Here is a 24,240-nt window from a genome sequence, read left to right as displayed (position 1 = left end):
TGAAATCATGATTCATACAGATATCAGCTGCCTCCATGGGCATTGTCTTACTTGTCCTAATAGTCAAGACTACGTATTGTAGGGTAATAGGGTAATAGGGTGCAGACAGAACTGGAATTTTAAGACACAAAACATAGTAGAGTTGGATTGTTCTCCACCAGCTCATATTTTGAAGTTTTTAAGGACACATCTGAACATTCTGAGAAGGGGTAGGGATGTTACTTCAAACTGTAATGTAATTACTAAAAACCCAGGGAGACAAGTAAAGAGAGGAGCAAAACTGGCAGGGGATCCAGTAGGCTGTTAGTTTCCAAGGAATCAGCAGGAAGTTCTGAAGTTGCCAGAGTGAAGTGAAGTCAAGGAAAATTGAAAAACATCAAACTGTAACTCTCATCTGCCCCCCCCAAAAAAAAACAAACATTAAGGAGAAAGCATTAGGATTCCAGTCCAAATTTAACAGAACAGCAGAGGCAGATCAAAGACCAGGTCAGGAGGAGAGGGAAGATGCAGAGCAGGAAAGTCACTGTTGGTTGTTGTTCCCCCCTCCTGAGGCTTGAACTTGGCCTGGGCACTGCCCTTGAGTTTTCTTAAGGCTAGTATGCTACCATTTGAGCTACAGCACCACTTCTGGCTTTTTCTGTGTATGTGGTGCCAAGGAATTGAACCCAGGGCTTTGTGCATGCTAGGGAAGCACCCGACCACTAGGCCACATTCTCACTTTTTTTTTTTTTTTTTTTTTTTTTTTTTGCCTAGAGGTCAATTGGAGATAAGAGTCTCAGGTCCTTTTGTGCCCTAGCTGGCTTTGAACCTTGATCCTCAGATCTCAGCCTCCTGGAGTAGCTGGGATTACAAGTCCCTGGTTTTGCTTTGTTTCTTTGTTTCTTCCTTTGTTTCTTTTTTTTTTTTTTTAACCAGTCCTGGGCTTCAACTCAGAGCTTGGACACTGTCCTTGGATATTTTTTGTTCAAGGTTAGCGCTCTGCCACTTCCATCTTTTTTCTGTGTATGTGGTACTGAGGAATTGAACCTAGGGCTTTGTGCATGTTAGGTGAGCACTCTACCACTAGGTTATGCTCCCGGCTCCCTGACTTTTTTTTTTAAGCAAGTAATTTTATAGCAAGTTGTTATGACAACTACTGGGCCATGCCCCTGATCTTTTGCTTTGATTATTATTATTATTATTATTTTTGGCAAGTCCTGGGGCTTGAACTCAGCGCCTGAGCACTGGTGTTGGGCTTTCTCAAGGCTAGAGCTCTACCAGCTGAGCCTCAGCACCACTTCTGGCTTTTTCTATGTATGTGGTACTGAGGAATTGAACCTGATGTTTGTGCTTACTAGGCAAGCACTCTACTACTAGGCCAAACTTCTGGCTCTGCTTTGATTATTTTTCAGGTAAGATCTGCAATGTTTTTCCTCATTGAACCTAGATCACTACTTAGACCTACCTCATGCTGGAATGACAGGCTCAAGCCATGGTGTGTAGCTTTTTTTTTTTTTTTTTAAGACAGGGTCTTGCTAGCTTTTACTGGAGTTAGCCTCCAACCATGATTTTCTTCTTATCTCTGCTCACAAGCCCAATCTCCCATTACTTATATGAGCTATTGGTCCCTGCTTTTGGAGAAGTTATGCAGTTTCCTCAAATAGCCTTTTTCTCACTTATACTCTATCCATGAAGTCTCTTAACATCTCTTTAATAGCGTATATTTTCTTATTTGGATGGTTATTTAAAAACAGTTGGCTTCTGATTCCATTTCAGATGAGGTCATATGTGTATTGTGTGTTCATATCTGAACAGACATATCAATAATTAGCCTGTAAATATAATTGTTATTTTAAAAATAAAATTGTATAAATGCTTAATATTTTGTACTAATCTCTGATTTTTAATAACCTTAAATAAAATTATGTCAAACAAAATTTAAATTTTATTTTCTTTGGAGCAATCAATTGAATAGTCTTTCAGCAATTCTCTTATTTATATACTACTCAGATTTGATGACCAAAGGTCATTAATGTTAAGTTAGAATTCTCTTAAGTTGACTAGATGCATAATAATATTTTGGTTATTTCTTTGAGGGGGTAAACTATTTATTTTGAAAAAAATGGCTTTTATATTTGATTGTAAGTGTCTCATACTTAAGTCTCAAATTTACTTTTGTTAAGAAAACAACTTTTGGGCCGGGAGTTTGGCCTAGTGGTTAAAAGTGCTTGCCTAGCATGCATGAAGACCCGGGTTCGATTCCTTGGTACCACATACATAGAAAAAAGCCGGAAGTGGTGCTGAGGCTCAAGTGGTAGAGCTCTAGCCTTGAGAAAGTCCAAGGACATAGCTCAGGCCCTGAGCTCAAACCCAGGACTGGCAAAAAAAAAAAAAGCGTTAAAAAAAAAAAAAGAAAACAACTTTTGAGTGTCTTTACTTTCTCAGAAAAAATTCTTAACAATGCCTATTTAAAGGGTATCAAATTATTAGCCAAACAAATATTGTTCAGGATTTCTTCAAAATGTGAAGCCCATTATTAAATTGAAAATACCAGAAGACTGATCTTTCAAGGATAATTTGGAGTCTTTTGAATTAAAAAAAAGAAAGAGAACCAATTCATACTTTTTTGTAAAAACAAAAAAGTGATGTTGTAAATAGACGTTTCCTTCTTATATAGCTATTTTACATCCCACTTATTGTATCTATATCTAAGAGGGTAATTTAATGGATCTCTTTTTGACCTTTAGTGGGATAAAGTTCATTTATCTTCTAATCTCAGAAAATAAGTTAACTCCTAACAACCTATGATACTCCACAGAAACACGAGGTACTTTGGAATTAGTCATCCACCCTTGTTTCATTGTGACTCAAGACGAAGTGATAATACAAAAAATGTTTCCTTGCCGTGACCACCAAGAAAGCATCCTGGCAATAGTGTTGCTGGGAATATACCTATCAGTGTTGTCCTGATTATAGTACAAATCAATTTCCCCCCTGTATTTTCATCCTGGAATATCTACTGCAAGAAAAAAGTACCCAGTTGTAATGGCGTTACTAACAAAGACAGTCCCAACTAATAACAATTTTATGTCATGTAAAAGAATCATTCTTTTCCCATTATTGTTCTTAAACAAAGAGGCATATTGAACCTAGGCTTTATATATACTGTAAAGCAGTTGGCAAAGTTAATCTGAACCGAGTTTTTCTAATAGATAAAAATCATCATCATGATGATATACTTCAAAAAATATAAGTCATTTACAGTGGTATGCTGTACATAATAAATGTTTCATCCATGGCAGCCTTTGTCATATTTATGGTAGTACTCCTGCCATGTTGCATGTGCCAGTAGGAAACAGCTGGTGAGTTTATGAGGAATCTCCACATACATGTTAGTCTTCATTGTGTTTGTTCAAAGGAGGATATGGATGGAGTTCTCTGAACATGAAGAGTGTGTGTCATTCTTATCTCAGTGAAATGATCACAAGAAGACTTTTCTCACATGTGTTTGTTAAAAGATTATACACAAAATCTAAAGGAATGCTATTTTGCAACTACTCCCACCAGCCTTCCTTGAACATGCTATATTGGAATGACTACTTGGGACAGTGACTCATAGGAGCTTTCTAGGGGAAATCAAATGCTCACATAAAACAGCACTTGCTTTATTAGGCAATAGTGATATGTCTTTTATTGTTGGACTCTGGAAAAGACCTGACAACAAAAAGTACTTTACCCAAAGAGACACGTATCATGCACCACATGGCCTGACCACAAACTTTAACATCTATAGAACTGTGAGTCTCAAATGAACATGCAAAAGGCAGTTCTGATAGACTCAAATAAGACGTAAACTACTTCCATTATTTAGTAAAGAGTAAATGTCAAGTTTAAATGACTCCAATGGCCTCTTCATGCTATGTATGCAATATTGAATGGAATAGATATGCATTCAAATGGAAAGGAAAGAGTACTTTCACGTGACTTTGTAGTTATAATCCATACCACTCATGTCTCCAAAAATGTTTAAAAAGCTAATTTTCATAAGAATTATCTTTTTTGTTAAACTCCAAGAAAATGAATGAGGTTCTACTTTGAATAAGAATGCAGTCATGATATTTGATGCATGCCCTAGGAAAATTGAGGGGGTGGGTGTGGTTGGGAGGGATGGAGGGGTGGAGGAGAATGATAAAAAGAGTGATATTGCTCAAGACGACTGTAAAACTACTTAAACATAATAAGGGCTGAAAAGGAATCTATTTGCATAATTTAATTCTCTCTATAAAACTATACTTCAAAAGGAAATAAACCTGATGTTGGAGAAAATTTTTCCATTTTGTATTTTATCTTGTGCCCCTTATCTGTCATCTTTTTACTTGAGTTGTCTATACAATATAAGCTCCAGGTTAGGGATCTAAACAGGTTTTGAGAAGAACCAGGGTAAATTTAAATACCCATTTTATATAGTGCATTCCAATAAATCTTCACTAGCATTTTTCCTCTTTTTGAGAAAGCTTCTCTCTCACTCACCCCACCTCCCTCCCAGGGCCACCTCATTTTTTTTTTAACATTTTTTTATTTTAATTTATTATTTTTTGCCAGTCCTGGGCTTAAGCTCAGGGCCTGAGCACTGTCCTTGGATTTTTCTCAAGGCTAGAGCTCTACCACTTGAGCCACCGCACCACTTCTGGCTTTTTTCTATATATGTGGTACCAAAGAATTGAACCCGGGTCTTCGTGCATGCTAGGCAATTACTTTAACCACTAGGCCAAACTCCCGGCCCCTCATTTTTTTTTTCCCCAGTCCTGGGCTTGGGCTCAGGGCTTGAGAACTGTCCCTGGATTTTCTCAAGGCTAGGGCTCTACCACTTGAGCCACAGCACCACTTCTGGCTTTTTGCTATGTATGTGGTACCGAGGAATCGAACCTGGGTCTTTGTGCATGCTAGGCAAGCACTCTACCACTAGGCCAAACTCGCGGCCCCGTCACCTCATTTTTAATAGGCTTAATGTCCAAGTTTCTTGGGCAAGGGTTGGTTCTGTTCACATGGCATTAGCTATGCCAAGGTGTTCCCTTATCTCCAGAGAAGTTTCCTAATGAATATTCTGTACCAAAAGTGGTGAGAACTGAGATCGACCCTCAGACTCTTCTAAGAAATGTAATTCAGAGAGTACAGGACTCTAGGTAGTAAAAGCTCAGAGTGCTTCTTGTCATAAACACAAATACAGCTCAGTTCTGCTCTACTCAATTGGTCTTCTCAACACTACTTAGCACATTAATCATGACCAGGCTGGTTAACTCCAACCCCCTACTGCTTCACCCAGAGAAAAAAGCATCCATGTCTCAGGAATTTTAAAGTTCTAAATCCTATTATTGTGAAGTAGTGACTTAGTGGGAGGGATGAGATTTAAATTCTGAAATCAGAGCAGACTGTTACAACTCGTCATGAAAATATAAAAATAATGATCATAGAAGATCTGTATAATTCAACTAGGTTTAGCAGAAATGGATAGGCTTGCCCACCTGTCACATAAAGTGGTCCAATGCAAAGAAACATTGGCAGTTAATACTACATTAACATATTGAGCAGAGAAGGGGGCACATCCATGTTCCTTATTTACTGTTCCTCCATTCATCTATATCGAAAGAAAGGAAGACAAGACTGATTTGGTGTAGCTGTCTAAAATGAAACCTTTCTTGATTTTTTTTTCCTTATCAAGTGAAGAAATTACAAAAAAAAAAGAAACTGAAAACTACAGCCCACCGACGTTTAATCATTAATATTGAGCCCTTTGGTGAGCTTAGGTCCTGATTTTGGAGTTTGGAATCTGACCTTTTCCCCAGAGATAAACATTATTGTTGCAGGTTCTGAGGTGGGTCACTTCCTAGCTGGCTGTCGTCGGAAGAGTCCACTTCTCAGAGGTTCGGAGCTGGATGTAGGAGAGGGCATCTACTCAGGATGATTCTTCTTGCTGTGCTTTTTCTCTGTTTCATTTCCTCATATTCTGCTTCTGTTAGAGGTAAGCTTGTATTGCCTTTTCTGGGCGAGAAAAAGAGAGAGACAGAGAAATGAAGGAGTTCTTAACTAAATCATCTTCAACATGGGGCAACTTTGTGATTGTGAAAATTTCAGTAGGTGCAAATGAAAAACTAAATTTTAATCTCTCTCTCATGAAAATAGAAAATCCTCTTCAGCACTTCAGAGCAGTGTGTTTCTTGCTCCAATTTCTCATTCATGGTGGATTTTTTAAAAGGGATTTTTAAAATTGCAGAGTGCAATTCCTTTGTTTGAATTGAAGAAAAATGTGACGAGAAATCCCAGTTCTTAAATTTCTTTCTAATTGCTTAGCAATGTAACATCAAGGAGAATTAGACTCGATGAAAAAGGCATCTGATTTGCCACAGAATTATGAATGAAATGATAGGGTATGTATTTTATTCTATTGCCACTTAATAGTGGTAGAATCCTTGCTAAATTAAAGAAAATATAAGCATGATATAGATTTTTTAAAAGTAAGAATTCATTATTGTTGGAAAAATAACATGGATATAACTACTTCAAGATAATTTTTTTTTTTTTGCCCGTTGTGGGGCTTGAACTCAGGGCCTGAGCACTGTCCTTGGACTTTTTCCTCAAGGCTAGAGCTCTACCCTTGAGCCACAGCACCACTTCTAGCTTTTTTTCTATATATGTGGTGCCAAGGAATCGAACCTGGGTTTTTGTGCATGCTAGGCAAGTACTTTACCGCTAGGCCAAACTCCTGGCCATAACTTCAAGATAATTTTAAAAATTAAAAAATAGCATTGGTAGTTTATACTTCAAGATAAAACAGATTTTTTTAAGTAAACGTACAAATTTATACATTTAGGAAAAAAAGCATTAAAAATGTGTATAATGAGGAATGGTCTCAAAGGGCTGTATGGGATGTGTTAATGTGGAATCAAATGTTAAGTCAGCTAGATTATAAACTCCCTGTGTTTTTGAATTCAATCCTATTTAAAAGTCCAAGGACATTGCTCAGGCCCTGAGCTCAAGCCCAGGACTGGTGGAAAAAAAAAAAAGAATCATGATTTTACCAGTTTCTAAACTGGTTAGTATTTAAGGATACGGACATTATTTAGTTGGAAAAAAATAGTGAGAAAGAAGTCCAGATTTGTACAACTCATTTCTGTCAGAGAATTGTCAGAAAATAGTATGCTATTTTGAAAATTTTCAAATGGGTTGTGAAATATTTGGAATATTGGAGGCGTACATATGGTTTTATCAAATCTAATATCATGATTATTTTGGCAAAAATAACAGACATAGCAGCCATCATGAGATTCTCTCTCCCTTCCACCCCAAACTGTTTGATACCCCTTGTGAGGCATTTTCATGCACACACCTACTTGGGCACTCATACAATCATTGCACATAGGAGAAATGTGGTCTAGAACATGACAGTACTGTGTACAAGGTCAGCGGCAAAATTCAGATTTTAGAACCTGAAGCTTATGCAATTTAGAGGCTGCCTTTGAGAAAAGATTACAGAAATATCTTACATTTGCAAAGGTTACTGTGAAAAGATAAGGTGTGTGTACACATAGCTAGAAGCTTTTTCCAAACTCTTAGGAAGAGCCTAGTCAGGCAGGACAGCCTGAAGCTGAAGCTGCAGCAACTACCATCAAAGACTGAGCTCTCTCCCTCCAGAGGGCGTAGCCTTCAGTATTAAGTCAAGGATTTGATGATAGATTCTTTGTCCTCCTAAATGATTAGTATTAACGCATCAAAATCCACATGTAGGATCTACCTAAAATCAGTTGCTTCTAAATCTTGGGACTTGCATATTATCCCCAAACTCAACTCTAATTTAAATTACCGATGCAATTGTGTAGTGAATTCTCAGAACTAGTGGATAGCTAGAAAATGGCAAATGGAGTGGGATTAAGATCAGGTTGGAATAGAATCTCCGATTTACTGAGTGTAAGCTTTCTGAAGTCTTGAAATTTCCCAACTTCTTGTTGTTTGCTTTGATAGTGGGGCTATTTTTAGCGCTATCTTTGAGTTTCTTTACACAGTGCTTTTGCCCTCCAATAGTTCCTTCACTTCCAGTCTTCTTATCATTCTCCTCTCCTCTCTTCTCTCCTCTTCTCTCCTCTCACTGCTCTTTATTCACTTCTCTTTCTTCAGATTCCTTCCCTTCTTCCTCTCTATCTTCCTTCCCTTCTTTTCCCTCCCTCCCTCCCTTCTTCCCTCTCTCTTTCTCTGTGACGGCTAACTGTATAGTTCTCTCTTGTATTCTTTAGCTCTCTTATCGTTACTGTATGTGTCTTCAAACTTTCCCTTGACTTCCCTCTGCCTTGTCTCCTCGATATTTAGCAGGATTACTGCACTCATCTGATGTTTTGTAAATGAATACAGTATTTAAAACTTAAATACTTTCAGTTACTTAAACATTTTTAAATGTACTTAAGGAAAGAAAATGAAGTAGTGTGCGTGTGTGTGTGTGCGTGTGTGTGTGTGTGTGCGTGCATGTGCATGTGTGCCAGTCTTGGATGCTGTTCCTAAACTTTTATGCTCAAGTCTGGTGCTCTACCACTGGAGCCACAGCTCTGTGTCTGGCTTTCTAGTAGCTATTTGGAGATAAGAGTCTTATGGACTTTCCATCCTGGCTGGCTTCGACCTGGGATCCTCAGATCTCACTCTTCTGAGTAGCTAAGATTACAGGTGTGAGCCACTGGCACCCAGATGACTTTTTTTTTTGCCAATCCTGGGGTCTTGAACTCAGGTCCTGGGCTGGGCACTGTCCTTGAGCTTCTTTTGCTCAAGGCTAGCACTCTACCACTTGAGCCACAGCACCACTTCCTGCTTTTTCTGATTATGTGGTACTGAGAAATGGAACCCAGAGCTTTGTGCATGCAAGGAGAACACCCTACCACTGGGCCACATTCCTAGGCCACGACCTGTTTTTGTTTTGTGGATCATGGAGCTTGAATTCTAGGTCTGGGTGTTGTACTTGAGCTCTTCAGCTCAAGGTACCGCCCTACCCCTTGAACCACAGCGCAACTTCTGGTTTTCTGGTGGTTAATTGGAGATAGGAATCTCATGGCCTTTAGTGCCCAGGCTGGCTTTGAACCTTGCTCCTCAGATCTCAGCCTCCTGAGTAGCTAGGATTACAGGCATGAGCCACGATGCCCCAATTCCTCCTCCTCTTTCTCCTCCTCCTTCCCCTTCCCTTTCCCCCTCTCCCTCTCCCCCTGTTCCTGTCCCTCTCCCTCCCTCTCCCCCTCCCCCTCCCTCTCCCTCTCTCCCTCTCCCTCTACCTCGCCTCCTCCTCCTCCTCCTTCTTCTTCTTCCTCCTCCTCCTCCTCTTCTGCTGCTTCTTCTCCTTTATTAACTAAAGTTAATTTATCTTTTGTTTTTTGATGTTGTAAATATCAGTTCCAAAACATAAATACTGCTATGCATCCTCTAAAGAGCAATAGCCAAAAAAAGAAGTGAAATGGCACTGGGTTTCCAGATCTCTGAGTCATATAAACAGGAGAACGCTTGTTGAACAAGAAAAAGGGCAGCAGGGTCCACAATGTAGTGTAGTCTACTTAGTTGAACCACTTTAGACTCTGAGCATTAGTCAAAAAAACAATTATTCTAGGCCTCTGGAGTAAGGTAGGAAAGCTTTAGGTGAGCAAAGCCCTTTCTTCCTTGATCTTCATTACATCTAAGTAATTATCAAGAACTCATATGGTATTTCCTTTCACATTCTGTTGAACAAAAAAAAAGTAAAAGAAAGGCCAACAAAAAGTAATAGCTTGATACTATCCAAAACTGTCGACATTAAATGAAATAGGCTATCTGCCCACAAAATCATCACAGTCATTGTAATCAGAATACATCTTCTAGCTGGGCATCATAGTAAACAACTGTAATTACAGAATTCAGGAAAATAGAGGCAGAAGGGTTGGATATTGGAGTCTAGATTGAGCTACAAAGTGAGACTGTGTTCTGAAAAAGCAAAAACAAACAGCAATCAAATTTTTCATCCCCAAAATAACAATGACAAATAAGATAGTTTATATAGTCCACAAACTTGGATTTCAACAGACGTAAGGATCCAGTTCTTCATTGTGCCTGCTGTGCTGAGTTGAGACTTATGTCAGCTCTACAATAATGCTTACCTTTCAGAATTGCCCCAGAATTAGATAAGACAACATTGTTCTCTTTGGGGCCCTATATAAAATTGAATAGAGGTCATTAAAAAAAAAGGCCTGCAGGAACAATATACATTTCTTGGCCTGAAAAGTGAATCTGGTGCAGAATGCCTTGCCAGAACGAAGAAAGCCTGGGTACAGAAGAGGCCAGGAGAAGTTAGGGTTCTCATCTTTGCCTTCTGCACCTTACACCCTGCTCAGTTCTACCTGACTTCATGTCTGAACAGTTACTTGCACTGAGAACCTGACCCGGGTACTTCCTTTGTGTCTTCTCCATTCCTATTAAAATCTCTTACCTGTCTATTTGGAGCTTTGTTAGAGCATAGAACAGCTAAACACCTAAAACTAGGTCACAACCTGAGTTTTCCAGCAACGTCTGTCTGTCTATGAGTCAAACTCCAAAGTCTATAAATGTTTCCCAAAACACCTGGACCCCAGAGGCATGTATCAAACTCTTTCCGCCATGATTTCACTTACTGTTTCAACCCCTTGGCCTCCCTCCTTGTCCTGCATTGTATGTGCATGAGCCTTTCACCGGGCCTTTACTCTTGCTGCACCCTCTGTGAGGAGTAAGGGGAGTAGGAGCAGTGGGCGGAGGAGAGGAACATGTCCTTCTCACCAATTTCCACACGGCCTGCCTAAACCTTTCACTTCTTCTCCGGGGTGTTTTCCTCAGTGTCCCTATTTCCTTTCTCATTTCCATTTCCCCTTTTCTTGCTTTTGGGAGGAGTGCAGGGAAGGCTGGGTCCTGGGTTTGAATTGAGGGCCTAGGTACTGTCCATGAGCTTTTTGTGCTCAAGGCTAGCACTCTACCACTTGAGCCACAGCTCTAGTTCTAGCTTTTTGATGGTTAATTTGCGATAGGAGTCTCATGAACTTTCCTATGTGGGTTGGCTTTGAGCCACAATCCTCACATCTCTGCCTCCTGAGTAGCTAGGATTACAGGTGTGAGCCACCAGTGAATAGCCTTGTTTTTTCTCCATTACTAGTTCTGACATGCTACAGGATTGCTAGTATGCTTTCATTTCTGTTACTCGTCTCCCCTCAGTTAAAGGTAAATACCGTTTGGACAGTGACAAGCGCTCAGTACATCCTTGAACAAACAATGAATTCCTAGCTCACTCCCCAGGAACATTAAAGAATTGAATCTAAAAATGTAAGAAATATAGCATAGGAAAGTATATGATACCTAGGACTACAGGATCTGGGTTTGAATTATGGCTCCATCACTAATTACTTGGGTGGCCTTGGGTAAAAGGTGCGTTCTATGCTTCTCTATTTCTTCATCAAATTTAAATAAGTGTGCCTCTCTCAGGGCTGAGTGTGATGTTGCATGCTTGTAATCTCAGCACTCAGGAGGCTGAGGCAGGAGAATCATTTTTTTCAAGGCCTGGCTCAGGTCTTTGAAACCATGTCTCAAAGACGGAAACAAAATAATGCAATCATAATAGTTTTGTGGTGAATAACAGCACATGTGAACTAATGTGATATATTTGACCTTTGTTTACTTTGGAAAAGAGATGTTATTACTGTTGACCCAGCCAGTGGCACAGTTAGTTATTGAGGAGATGGTTACAATTTTTCAAACATTTACTAAGGTATTAGGGTTGGGGGAGAGATATTTTTGTTTGTTTGTTTGATCAGTCATGGGACTTGAACTCAGGGCCTGGGCACTGTCCCTGAACTTTTTTGCTCAAGGTTTGCATTCTACCACTTTGAGTCATAGCTCTACTTCTTGTAACTACTATTTTAGCATTCAACTGCTGCAATTACAATATGCTTATTATAAATGACTCTTGTTAATTATACAAGTGGTTTCTTGTTAATTATGAGATTGTTTATAAGGAAATTCCTATCAAGACCTGTGCTTAGCTCATATTCACATAACTAAAAGCAATACAATGAAACTGCTAAAAATGTCCTATTGCTTCATGGGAGGCAAGATTTTGATAATATGATTATTAATTAGAGATACACACTAAAGTTTTCTGAGATGAGATCTTATTTGATGGTTACCTGCTTAGTTTATTTATGTTTTTCAGCCACAGATTTCAGACGCAGAACCCTTATCTTTCAAAGTGTCTACCAGGCACCAGTGAGCTAAGGATGGCCTGGTGAGCAGACAGTACATTTCCTGGTCTGGCAAATGCCTTATAATGAAAACTGAACTTGTGCCACTGTTTCCGGCAGGTCACACAACTGGTCTCTCATTAAATAATGAGCGGCTTTACAAGCTGACATACTCCACTGACGTGTTTATTGATGGGGGTAAAGGAAAACTTGAAGACAGCGTGGGCTATCGGATTTCATCCAACGTGGATGTTGTTTTGCTGTGGAGGAATCCTGATGGTGATGACGATCAGCTGATTCAAATTGCGGTGGGTATTTTCTACCAGATGTACACACAAGACCCCCCCCCGCCCAGAATAGACGTCACCAATGTCTTTGAGAGATACACCATTCTGTGCTCTTGGTTAGATAAGTCATTGCTTATCGTTCACTAAAAGAAATACTCAGGCCACAGTTTTTCATTAATCAAAAATGATCTACTTTTTCCAAAATGCTGAAGCATTCTATATATCATCTGTATCATAACGATTAATATGGTAATTCTATATATCACATTAATAGAAAATTTAAATTGCAATCTATTCAACATGTCCTAAGAATGGGGGATCTGCAGTCCATGTCATGTGAGAAAGGCCTGAGAATAACTGAAAAGGGAGATAAATTACTAGGTGTCTGAGTGCCTTCATGTAACAGGTAGAGTACGAGAGTATACACCCAACTTTAAATAAATCAAGTACTCCCATGAATGACAGTGTTTGGAAAGTTGTGATGGTTTAGATCCATGTAGTGAAAATAGAGGCCAAAGTAGATGGCCTATAGGCCTGTTTCCAATTTTTACATGTGGTAATTCTGTATCTGTTTTTCAAGAAATTATATTTATTCTATTCCCAATCAGTTTTTCTCCTCTATGTTAGTATGAAATAGATACACAGAATAAAATACTGGGAAGAGTAGTTTATGGAGACTTTTTATAATAAAAGCTCATTGCAATGCATTTATTTACCAAGTGGTCTTTGGATATACTGAATGGTTGTTAGATTTTTCCAGGTTTAATCAAAGCATCATAATCCACATCTTTGAGCTATTTGTCAGTAGAATGGCACACCATTCAGCACAAAACATTATATAGATCTGCATTTGGTAATTAGGCTGCTCATCTGTAATTTTTCTATTCAGGTGAGGAAGAATGGAGGAGTCCAGGAAGGCAAATACTGCAGAAAGTGAAGTGATGAGGCAGATAACAGCCTAAACATGAAAGGCCATTGACAGTGACATGGAAACACCAAATGCATGTCACTTTTTTTTTGCTGGTCCTGGGGCTTGAACTCAGGACCTGAGCATTGTCCTTGAGCTTTCTCAAGGCTAGTGCTATACCACTTGAGCCACAGCACCACTTCAGGCTTTTTCTATGTATGTGGTATCAAGGAATCAAACCCAGGGCTTTGTGCATGCTAGGCAAGCACTCTACCTCTAGGCCACACTCCTGGCTCCACATTTCACTTTTATGTGTATATTTTTTATTGTTGTGTGAAGGTGATATACAGAGGGATTACCATTTTATAAGTCAGATAATGAGCATATTACCTCTTCCTCCTCCCCCCTCCTCCCTCTCCCCCTCCTCCTCCTCCCTCTCCTCCTCCTCCTCCTCCTCCCTCCTCCCCCTCCTCCTCCTCCTCCTCCTCCTCCTCCTCCTCCTCCTCCTCCTCCTCCTCCTCCTCCTCCTCCTTCTTCTTCTTCTTCTTCTTCTTCTTCTTCTTCTTCTTCTTCTTCTTCTTCTTCTTCTTCTTCTTCTTCTCCTTCCATCCTGGGATTTGAACTCTGGGCCTTGACTCTGTCCATGAGCTTCTTTTGCTCAAGGTGAGTTCTCTGCCACTTGAGCAACAGCACTGGCATTTCTGAGTACTTTATTGGAGATAAGAGTCTCACAGTTTCCTTCCCTGGCTGGCTTTGAACCAGGATCCTCAGATTTCAGCCTTTTGAGTAGCTAGGTTTATGGGCGTGAGCCACTGGTACCTGGTTATGAGTATATTTCTTCTGGGGCAATGTCACCCCTCCCTTTGCTCTCTCTCTAGTTTTCCCCTCAGGTTGCATGTGACTTATAACCTGAAAACATGGTATTCTTTGGGTGCTGATATCTTTGTCTAATTCGGAATTCTCATACTTCAGTGTTTTTATTTACTTAAAATGAGTGACAAGGATTATATATATATAGACATACATACATACATACATACATACATACATACACATGCATGCATGTATGCATGCATGTGTATCTATATGTATACATATGGACTGGAAAATGACAACTTTATTTGGTTGATTCTTTTACCATATTACTTTCTAAGAAACTGATGAAGACAGACCTGCAAAGTTGCTCTAATGGTGTCTTTATACAACTCCAGATAACGGATGTAAATGTGCAGAATGTGAATCCACAGAGAGGAGACAAGAGCATCTTCAAAGGAAAAAGCCCACCCAAAATCATAGGAAAGGAAAACTTGGGAGCTCTGCGAAGACCTCTGCTCCTTCACCTAGTCCATGGAAAGGTAAAGGGCTGGGTGGTTCTACATCTTTGTTTTTCTCAACTTCCCATTTGCAATTGCTTTGAGAAATAAAGAACTAAACAGAAATCTCAAATTAAGCCAATACCCCAAATTCTCATATTTCATGGTCTATTTATTTTGTTTCTGTGGAAGTCTTTACAGCAGAATCAAATATTTTTTAATGAGAGGCGCACACGTTAAATGTGCATTACTTATTACATTACTAACACTGCAAGTTATCAGAGCATGCTTGTATAAAATTCAGAAGAGTAAACAATTTTAGAATGAAAAGATAAAGCTTAGATAAGTGATATTAAGTTGTTTTAAAGATATCAATATCTGGTCAAAACCATGAAGTGGAAACATTGAAATGACATGACATGTCAAAGGTAGAGCTTATTTAATAAAAGTATTTAGAGAATATTTTTTAAAACCCTGTGACTTGGAAAGCATTAAATATGTCCAATGATGAATCTAAGTATTCAGAAATCTGCTTGGTAAATTCCACAAGTGAGCATTCTTTATGGTTTGAATCTAATCTATTTAAAATGGTCTTAATATATTTGGAATCAAAAGCAATTTGACCAGTGAAGTAGGCATTACCTGTGGGAGTTTATGGAAGTTACAGATATTTTATTGATATTTATAAAAAATATTAGTGAAAATGAGAGATTAATCTGCCACTAAAGTAAAGAAAAACATAAAGGAAACTCGATAGTTTTAACTTTACACAACTTTAAAATGAAGAGCTTTAGATTCAAAAGGAAGATTAGAAACAAATGCTTTATCATAGAAATTTTACACATTTTTAAAAATCAAGATGTGCATTTTATTCATATAAAGTATTAAAAAGGAGTCATGAGGAGGGATCTCTTGTTTTTTTGTTTTTTTGGGTTGTTTTGGTCAGTCCTGGGGTTTAAACTCAGGCGCAGGGCATTGCATCTGAGTTTCATTTTACTCAAGATGCACTCTACCACATGACCCACAGCTCCACTTTCCATTTTTTTGGTGATTGAATGGAGATAAGAGTCTCATGGACTTTCCTAACCAAGCTGGCTTTGAACCATAGTCCTCAGATCTCAGCCTCCTGTGTGGCTAGGATTATAAGTATGAGCCAGCAGCACCTGGCTGAGAAATAGTATTTTTTTAATCATCCCCTTTCCTGTAACCAAACATGAATTGTTGTCTTCAGGAATGTTTTCTTCTTCTTCACTTGTCAAAATCCTTGTAGTATTCCAGGTTTCCTTACAGACCCTCTTCAGTTCCCTTCTAGCTAGCTGGAGATAGCCATTCTGTTGAGAAAGCTCTTGGCACTTTGGACTCCATTTATGGCCCTTATCATTTTTCTTTTGGCTTTGTGTATTCATTACTAGATTGCAGCTTCCAGTCTCTACTCCATAGCCTTCTGCTCCCTCCCCAAAGTACACATATAATTGTCTTGTACTCTTTGACTTTGTATCCATAAAGATTTCCTCAATATCCTCCCCAAATGCTTGGCCCCTCCAAGAGATTTCTACCCAAGCACTTCACATAGTGCATTGCAATACTTTCTTCTTATTCACATTCTGAATAAAGTTTCTTGTGGGCATTTGATTTCGGTGTATTCAGCACATTACTCAGTGTTGGAGGAACTCAGTTAAGTCCTAGTAAAATAAAGGAATGATCTATAAGGTTATGTGGAGCCCACTAAGTCATACTTGGAGGTCTTAGCCAACTGCTGGCTGTAATCATAGCTACTCAGGGGGCTGAGATCTGAGGACCACACTTTGAAGCCTGCCCGGGCAGGAAAAGTCATGGGACTTAACCATCCAATAGCTAGGAGTGGAGCTGTGGTTCAAGTGGTAGAGACAAGGCTAAGTGACAGTGCAGAGCCCCAATCCCCTGTACGAGACAGAGACAGAGAGAGAGAGAGAGAGAGAGAGAGAGAGAGAGAGAGAGAGAGAGAGAGAGAGAGAGAGAGAGAGAGAGAGAGACAGACAGACAGACAGACAGACAGACAGACACAGAGAGAGACAGAGAGACAGAGGCAGAGACAGAGACACAGAGAGACAGAGAGAGACACACACACACAGAGAATGTAAATTGTTTACTTAATGAATAAAAGTTATTGTTCACTTACTGTGTGCCAGGCTGTGTTTGAAGATATTACATGCCTTGTCTCTTTAGCCCAGTGACAGCTCGAGAAGCAGATCCTACCTTATCATCTTCTTGTGGCACACGAGTCCATGAGGAGTTAAAGAGACTTGCCCTACAGTTGGAAAGTAGTGGAGCTGGAATTTGAGACAGTCTGTGCTCATATTCTCATGCTCTATGCCTTGTCATTGGAAAGTACTCAGGGGAGATGGCTGTCTCTTTGGCTAGTGTGTGGCATTCTGTCTTCCATTCTTCACCCTCTATGTGAGGTATAATTTACATCTGGCTCCGTATGAAATACTGGTCTTCTCTGGACTTCTAATGTGGCAAGACACTTGAGTTCATAAGATACTAATTGCTCTTATCATCTTAATGTCAGCCCATCATTTAATAACTCCTTCACTAGCAACTGAGTACAAAGTCTTTCGTGAACTCAGTGTTCTCACTGTTCAAAGGCTGGCCTGAAGCTGCCACATCATTATTTCGATGACACTTATGGGCCAGTTCTAGAAGAGCTGTGATTTGTGCAGCCACAGGTTAAAGTTCATCATTATGTCTCTTAGCTATACGACGAAGTACTCACTGGAAGAGAGGAAGTAACTTGTCCCGAGACACTAAGATGCCAAGTAGATTTGGTCACATCACGGTCAGGTCGTTAACTGTCATTTCAGCTTATGAAAGAAATAATGCAGAGTCAGGATAAACTGCTGGGGAGAAATTTTCTTGGGATGTGTTATTTTCTTTTTCTGCCCCAGTTTGACATTGTCTTACTAAAATTGTCTGTGATTTCAAAGATGCTGATAAGCATGCAGTTTGTCTTTGCAGAGAACCCCTCTTCTCCCCTATTTGAAACTTCCATGTTTACATTATAAAAGAGAACCAAGACTTCAATACATGTTCTTGGCACATTTTCTTTTTTTATTCTGTGACTTCCCTACATAAATATTTGAGCACGACTCTAGTTTTGTTTACAAATTGTACACTAAACTGGGAATGGAGCAGTTGTCTGGTTAAGGTTAATCAGAGCTGATGGTCGAAAGGTGTCTCCAGTTAAAGCATACATTCTTTCTTGGCCTGGTATGCTGGTGTAATTCGGTAGATAATTTCTAGATTTCTGTTTCTGGTTTGGGCCATCCACATGGATTGAATCAATCAGGGCTGTCGAGCTGGCTTGTCACTTTGTGTGGTTTCTAGGCATGGGTCTTGTTCCTGAATTTGGTAGCATGGTTGCATATGCCAACCTCCCAAAGAACTGTGATTCCTTTCAAACTCACCTTGAAGGCTTTTCCTATTTGCAATCCATTCTTTCATGCATTTGTTTCCTCATTTGCCATTTCCCAGCTCTGCTCTTCATAGACATCAAAGATAATATGAAGCATGTCTGTGCACCAGGATCTTTCCAGTTTATTTTTACTCTTTCAGCTTATCTTATTCTTGAGGACTATATACACGGAAGGACTGGATTCCAAGAGATAACTCCTTCCTAAGGAAAAAAGTGATTGATGCCTACTGATACCCAGCGATCTCCTCACTCCTCCCCTCCTCCTCCCCTCCCCCGAATTTAACCAGTTTCATGCCTAAGAACCTGTTCAATCTCCTAGATTTTTTTTTAAGTTAAAGATTAGTTTGTAAGGGTACTGGGCCTGCTAGCGCCACTGGAGTCTTGGGGGCCTATGAATTTAGATAAGAGCCAATGTGATTGCATGTTCAGAATTTGTGTCAGTACTGAGTGAAGTAATTAGTTTTATGGCTTGAATATCATAAAACTTATTCAGTTCCTGTTGTGAAATAATGAATTTAAAATGACTGTGGCAGCACATGGATTGACCTGTAAGAATCTGAGTTATCATATGATTAATACATAATTTTGACATTTGGCTAATATAGATAACTATCTTTGCTTTGAATCTCACTGGTTTGCTCTAAATTAATCAAATTTTGGCTTCAGAGATAGTAGTCACACTAAGAAAAACGTAACTTCCTCTACTTTTCCTCTGTTAGTTCTATGAAAACAATCAAAAGTAATAGAAGAAATTTCTGCACTTTTCTTCATGTTTCCTAGTTTATGTTCTTCAGTCTGAGAGGAAAAAAAGAATTATATAAATTTATTTTCATCAAAACCAAACCTTGATCCATAGAAGTACATCACTAATTGAAGAGTACTTATGCATAGTCCAGAGATTTAGTCCTGAACTGGTAGATAAAACTTTCCAAATAATTCTATAATTAGGGTACACTTTGTATCCTGGCAGGATATCAGAAATGATGATAGTGTAGGATTCAACTCAACATACAGAGACACTTAATGGATCCTTTTGTTGTCTGAAGGATTTCAGAATTACCAGCCACAGTCTCATGCACTTGGCCACTAGATGAATACTTCTGGCTCTCCTGGGCCTAAGCTATCCAGTTATAAGCTTCTAATGAGACACCATCTGGAAGTGCCACAACCTAAAGTATTTGCAAAGCCAAGTACACTACCACTACTAAAGGAAACAAGGCCCACCTTATACTACAGAATGTCAGAAACTCAGCTTGGGGTTGAGAAATTGCCAGTGATTAGTTTGAGAATATGACCACATGAATTTTCAGACACTGAGGTCATTATTCCAGTTCCTTTTTAACTGGGACAAACAACACTATTCTGACCTTCATAGGGGCAAACTGTTTCAGAAGTTATAGGATTGTCCAATGTAATGATAAAGTATCTGGTAAATCTGTCTCTGGGCATAGTACATGAAAGAAGTAAAAATAGAGATTTGAGACAGTTGTGTGAATGAGTCAAGTAAAATATTCCTTTCTTATTGAGGTGGACATTAAGTGAATTCATTACATAACTATTGAGTTTTCTATTTCATTGGAAAAGTCATGTTTGTTTCTAAAGGAAGATGCTCAGCATATTTTTATATAAATGCAGAACTATAATTATCATAAACCCTAGGAAATACTATAGGGAAGACATGTCTATCCTCTATTTCTAAACCCTGTGAGCTTATGGAATAAATACAAGATGAAAACAACACAGATTTCTCTTTAGATAATGCTCTGTATTTTTGTCCTGTTTTTTTCTTTCTCCTTCCTTCTTTCCTTTCTTCCTTCTTTCTTTCTTTCCTTCCTTCTTTCCTGCCTGCCTGCCTTCCTGCCTTTTTGTCTTGGGGCTTGAACTCAGGGCCTGGCCACTGTCCCTTAGCTCTTTCATGTCAAGTCTATAATTTTGAGCCATAGTGCTACTACTGGTTTTCTGGTGGTCTATTGCGGTCTTACCTGCCTGGACTGGCTTTAAATCATGATCCTCATATCTTAGCCTCCTGAGTAGCTAGGATTACAGGTGTACCCTGGATAACGCTCTTTCTTTTGTATGAACTGACTTGCCAAAAATGATGAGAGACACTGTGCCTGTAAATGTAAAAGTAGTAAAAAAAAAAAAACCTCACTACTGCCAATCTCAAGGACCTTCCTCATTGCAAATCTTTCCTTATCTTCTAAAGGGTACCCCCAAAGCAGAAGGCAGATTCTACAAATGTACAGTCTTCATTTCAAATCCTCCAACCTTCTACACTGCCTTTTACCAGGATCAACATGAATGTCCTGGGAAAACATCACTGTGAATTTAGCCTGTGAACATTGTAGCCATACCTAAATCCTTGTCACTCTTGTTCTGGGGTCCCAAGGTTGTGTCAGCTCAGAAGTATTGGATATGGTAATGACCATTCTCTTCAACAACCTTGTAATTGGCTGATTTTTGTGGTTCTTTAAAGCTCTGGTTAGTTTTGTTTCAGTCAGTTTTACAGGTTAAGGACATAGTGAAATGTCCAGAGAGAATGTTCCTAATGTTTCTTCCTTGGATAAATTTCTGTCATAGAAATTCCAGTCTATACTGATGTTCTTTCCTTTGTTTCCTTCCCTGTGCAGTGCTTATCATCCTGAGAACCTTCATTATCAGACATTCTAGATTTTGTATCCAAATGATGCAGCTTCATAGAAGTGTAAATAGCTTCTTTATAACAGCTTTATAACTAATTGATGTCTGTTAATATTAGTATGGGTGAGCTGGCCAGCCATTGATTTAACCAAATCTAATCAACGGTGCCTTTGCTTCATTTGTATTTTGCTTATTCTCTCCTTAGGTCAAAGACTACTACTCATATCCAAACGAGCCAGTGGCTATTGAGAATATCAAGAGAGGCTTGGCCAGTTTGTTTCAGATGCAGTTAACCTCTGGAACCGTCAATGAGGTATTTGCTAAATGTACTAGGGGTTCAGCATCTTATTTGACAAGTAAGATTTCCCAAATTGTGGATAAGAATTTTCACTTGCAGAAGAGTGAGTTACCATCATAGCCTGGCATTTACTATTTTTTTCACTTCTTAAACATGTATTTATTGAACAAAGGGTTTCACCAGGGAAATTCATGTGTGAGTATACTACAGTTCTCAGATGAAATACAAATGGCTAATTGATGCATGAAGAAATAATGTTCAGTGTCTTTAGCCATAAGCAAAATGCAAATCAAAAGTACTGATTCTGCTCCAAGAAAACAAACAGGAAATGCTGGCAAGGAAAAAGGAACTCCCCCTCATACTATTGGTGGAAATGTAAACCAATATAGCCACCGTGAAACAAGTGTGAAGGTCCCTTAATAAACAAAAAATAGATCTACCTTATGACTCCATAACACCACTCCTAGACATATTCCCAGAGGAGTCCAAAGCAATATACAAGAGCCACCCCTGCATAGCTATTTGTATTTACAGCTTTGTTAACAATACCCAAACTGTGCTACCAGCTCAAGTACCAAACAACCAGTGACTGGATAGAAAAAGTTGGGTACATATGTACTATTTTTCCACTGCTTATTGGCCTCAAAGAGAAGCAGAAAATCATGTGTCATTGTTGAGCAATTGAGAAGGTGCTGAAAAACTGAACCAATAAAAGAGGGAAAACTTCAACATTCTTTTGGAGAGTCAAAGTTTTCAATTTTTTTTTTTGCCAGTCCTGGGGCTTGAACTTAGGAACTGGCCTTCTTTAACTCAAAGCTAGCACTCTACCACTTGAGCCACAGCACCATTTCTGGATTTTTCTGTTTATGTGCTATTGAGAAATAGAACTTAGGACTTCATGCATGCTAGGCAAGCACTCTACCACTAAGGCACATTCCCAGCTGCTCAGAGTTCTTTCATTCTTTTTCTCTTGCCATTCTTGGAGGTGGGTGGTGAGGGTTAAGGGGAAGTAATTGCTAATGGCATAATTAGAGACCTCATTTTTCACATCACTTAGTATTAAAATTCAATTGGTCCACAGCAGATTAAAAGTGGTTATGTTCTTGCTTTTCTATTTAGGAAGATATCTCTGGAAGTTGTCAAGTGACCTACCAGGCTCAGCAAGACAAAGTGGTCAAAATTAAAGCCCTGGATTCATGCAAAATAGAGAGGTCTGGGTTTACAACTGCAAATCAGGTATAATCAAAACTTCAGTCCTATTTTGTCTTTGGGACCTTCAATTAATTACATTTTATAGAGATATATCAAAATAGCAATATATACAATTTGGAAACTTATAATTAAGTAATAGTTCCGCTCGTGTTGGGTGTGACATGTAAAGGGGAAAGCTCTTTTGAAAGTTGAGAGTTTTTTGCTATTTGACTCAATTCAAACCTTGATTACTTGCTATTTAATAGATATTAATGGACTGATTGATTTGCTTACTTATTTACTTAGGTCTTGGGTGTCAGTGTGAAAGCCACATCTGTCACTACCTATAAGACAGAAGACAGTTTTGTGACAGCGGTGCAGGCAGAAGAGAGTCGTGCTTTTAGGTTGAATTTCTTACAAACTATTACGGGGAAAATAACGTCAAAGTAAGACAACGCTGAAACTTTTACATTCATTGTGTTTCTCTGATTTATTATGGTAATTGATCTGTTAATAGAGGTGAATGGTGTGTATGTATGTGTAGTATATGTGTATGTGTGTAGCGTGTATATATGTGCATGTATGTGGACATATTGTGTAGTGCATGTGTATATAATGCATGTGTGTTATCTGTGTGGTATGTATATATATGTGTGTGTGAGGCATTTGTGTATAGTGTGTATGTATATATATGTATGTGTGTAGGGGGAGTGTTGTATGTGTGCACGTGAGCAAGGTATGTAGTATGTGCTGAGTGTGTGTTTATACTGCTTTCCCACTAACAATGATTTTCTCGAAAGCATAAATTACATCTTGATCTTTATTTCCCACATCACCCATAGTAATAGACAACAAACTCTATTTTTAATGAAATTGAACCGATAGCAGTTGTTACTTGAACAGAATTTAAAACATAATTGGCAAACAACTTCATTTGTTTTCACTCTAGTTGTTTTTCTAACTCCTTTGAGAAATTGTTTTTAATAATAAAGCTAAAAAGTGGTGGGATTTTTGTTTTCTCTGCTAGATAGTTTTTTTTAAAAATTATCTTTGTTTAAACATAAAGTTCCATAGTAAAGAGTTGTGACAGTATTTTTCATGAGACTTGCATTTTAGCATTTAGCCTGCTGCATGAATTGAGGTCATCTATCTGGTCAGAGTAGTTGTATAGGATGAAGAACTAGACTTCAAATATAAAAGTTTGTTTTATTATCAGATTTTAATTCAAAATGAACCTATTTCCAGCACTAAATCTATTGTACCTTATGCCATTGTGTCTCAAAAAAATTCCTTCTGAAGTTGCCCTGATGTTAGAACCAGCAGAAGAAATTATTAGAGAAATGCCTTACATCATAAAATCTTGAAAGTTTATTGAGGTCTCATCTGGAGTAGAGTATTGCATTTTTCTTCTTACAATATGTTATTTTCGTATATTCTTATAGACAACAGGTATTTTACTTACTAAGTCTGTCAGTTTCCATTTCTAAGTCTTCATCTATCCTAAAACCAGAGATACAAAAGAGAACAGTCACTATGTTATCCTTTCATGGTTTTGGTGTTAGACAGGAGCTGTCTGGCATCTGGTAAGCAGTTGCACAGTCACTGACTAGAGCTAGAACTTTTCAAAATTGTTCCTTCTGTGTCTGGTTCTTGGACTAAGAAGACTCAAAGAGCTGTGGCTTCTTGATGCAATCGGTTATCGCTGTGTAGCCACTTAGCTGGCAGCTTCAAGAAGCCAGACTCTGTGGATGGCATCTTAAGACTTATCATGCACTGATAAAGAGCTTAGTGAAAATAGAATTTGCTTTTATTATACAGCATTAGAAGTCATACTTTCCCATCCTTTTAGTTGGGATGGTCACAGAGGGGATGGGGATTTTAAACCCCCATCGATGACAGACAAAGTTCTAGAAG

At 38.8% G+C, this 24,240-nt stretch overlaps 1 protein-coding gene across 1 annotated transcript in view; it reads left to right on the top strand.

Moving 5' to 3' along the window:
* The first annotated feature begins 5,885 nt into the window (after positions 1-5,885).
* The window catches only part of Mttp (microsomal triglyceride transfer protein), a 38,669-nt gene continuing 20,314 nt past the window's right edge, over positions 5,886-24,240 (top strand). The window contains exons 1-6 of the mRNA XM_090356768.1: positions 5,886-5,998; positions 12,357-12,544; positions 14,642-14,785; positions 21,043-21,150; positions 22,255-22,371; positions 22,633-22,772. Of these exons, the coding sequence (XP_090212894.1) occupies positions 5,938-5,998; positions 12,357-12,544; positions 14,642-14,785; positions 21,043-21,150; positions 22,255-22,371; positions 22,633-22,772 (758 nt within the window). The 5' untranslated portion in view covers positions 5,886-5,937. The remainder of the gene's footprint in view (positions 5,999-12,356; positions 12,545-14,641; positions 14,786-21,042; positions 21,151-22,254; positions 22,372-22,632; positions 22,773-24,240) is intronic.

The sequence above is a fragment of the Megascapheus bottae genome, chromosome 23 (genome assembly GCF_031878675.1).
Source record: "Megascapheus bottae isolate mThoBot1 chromosome 23, mThoBot2.hap1, whole genome shotgun sequence".
NCBI lineage: Eukaryota > Metazoa > Chordata > Mammalia > Rodentia > Geomyidae > Megascapheus > Megascapheus bottae.
This window is presented reverse-complemented; position numbering and strand designations above follow the sequence as displayed.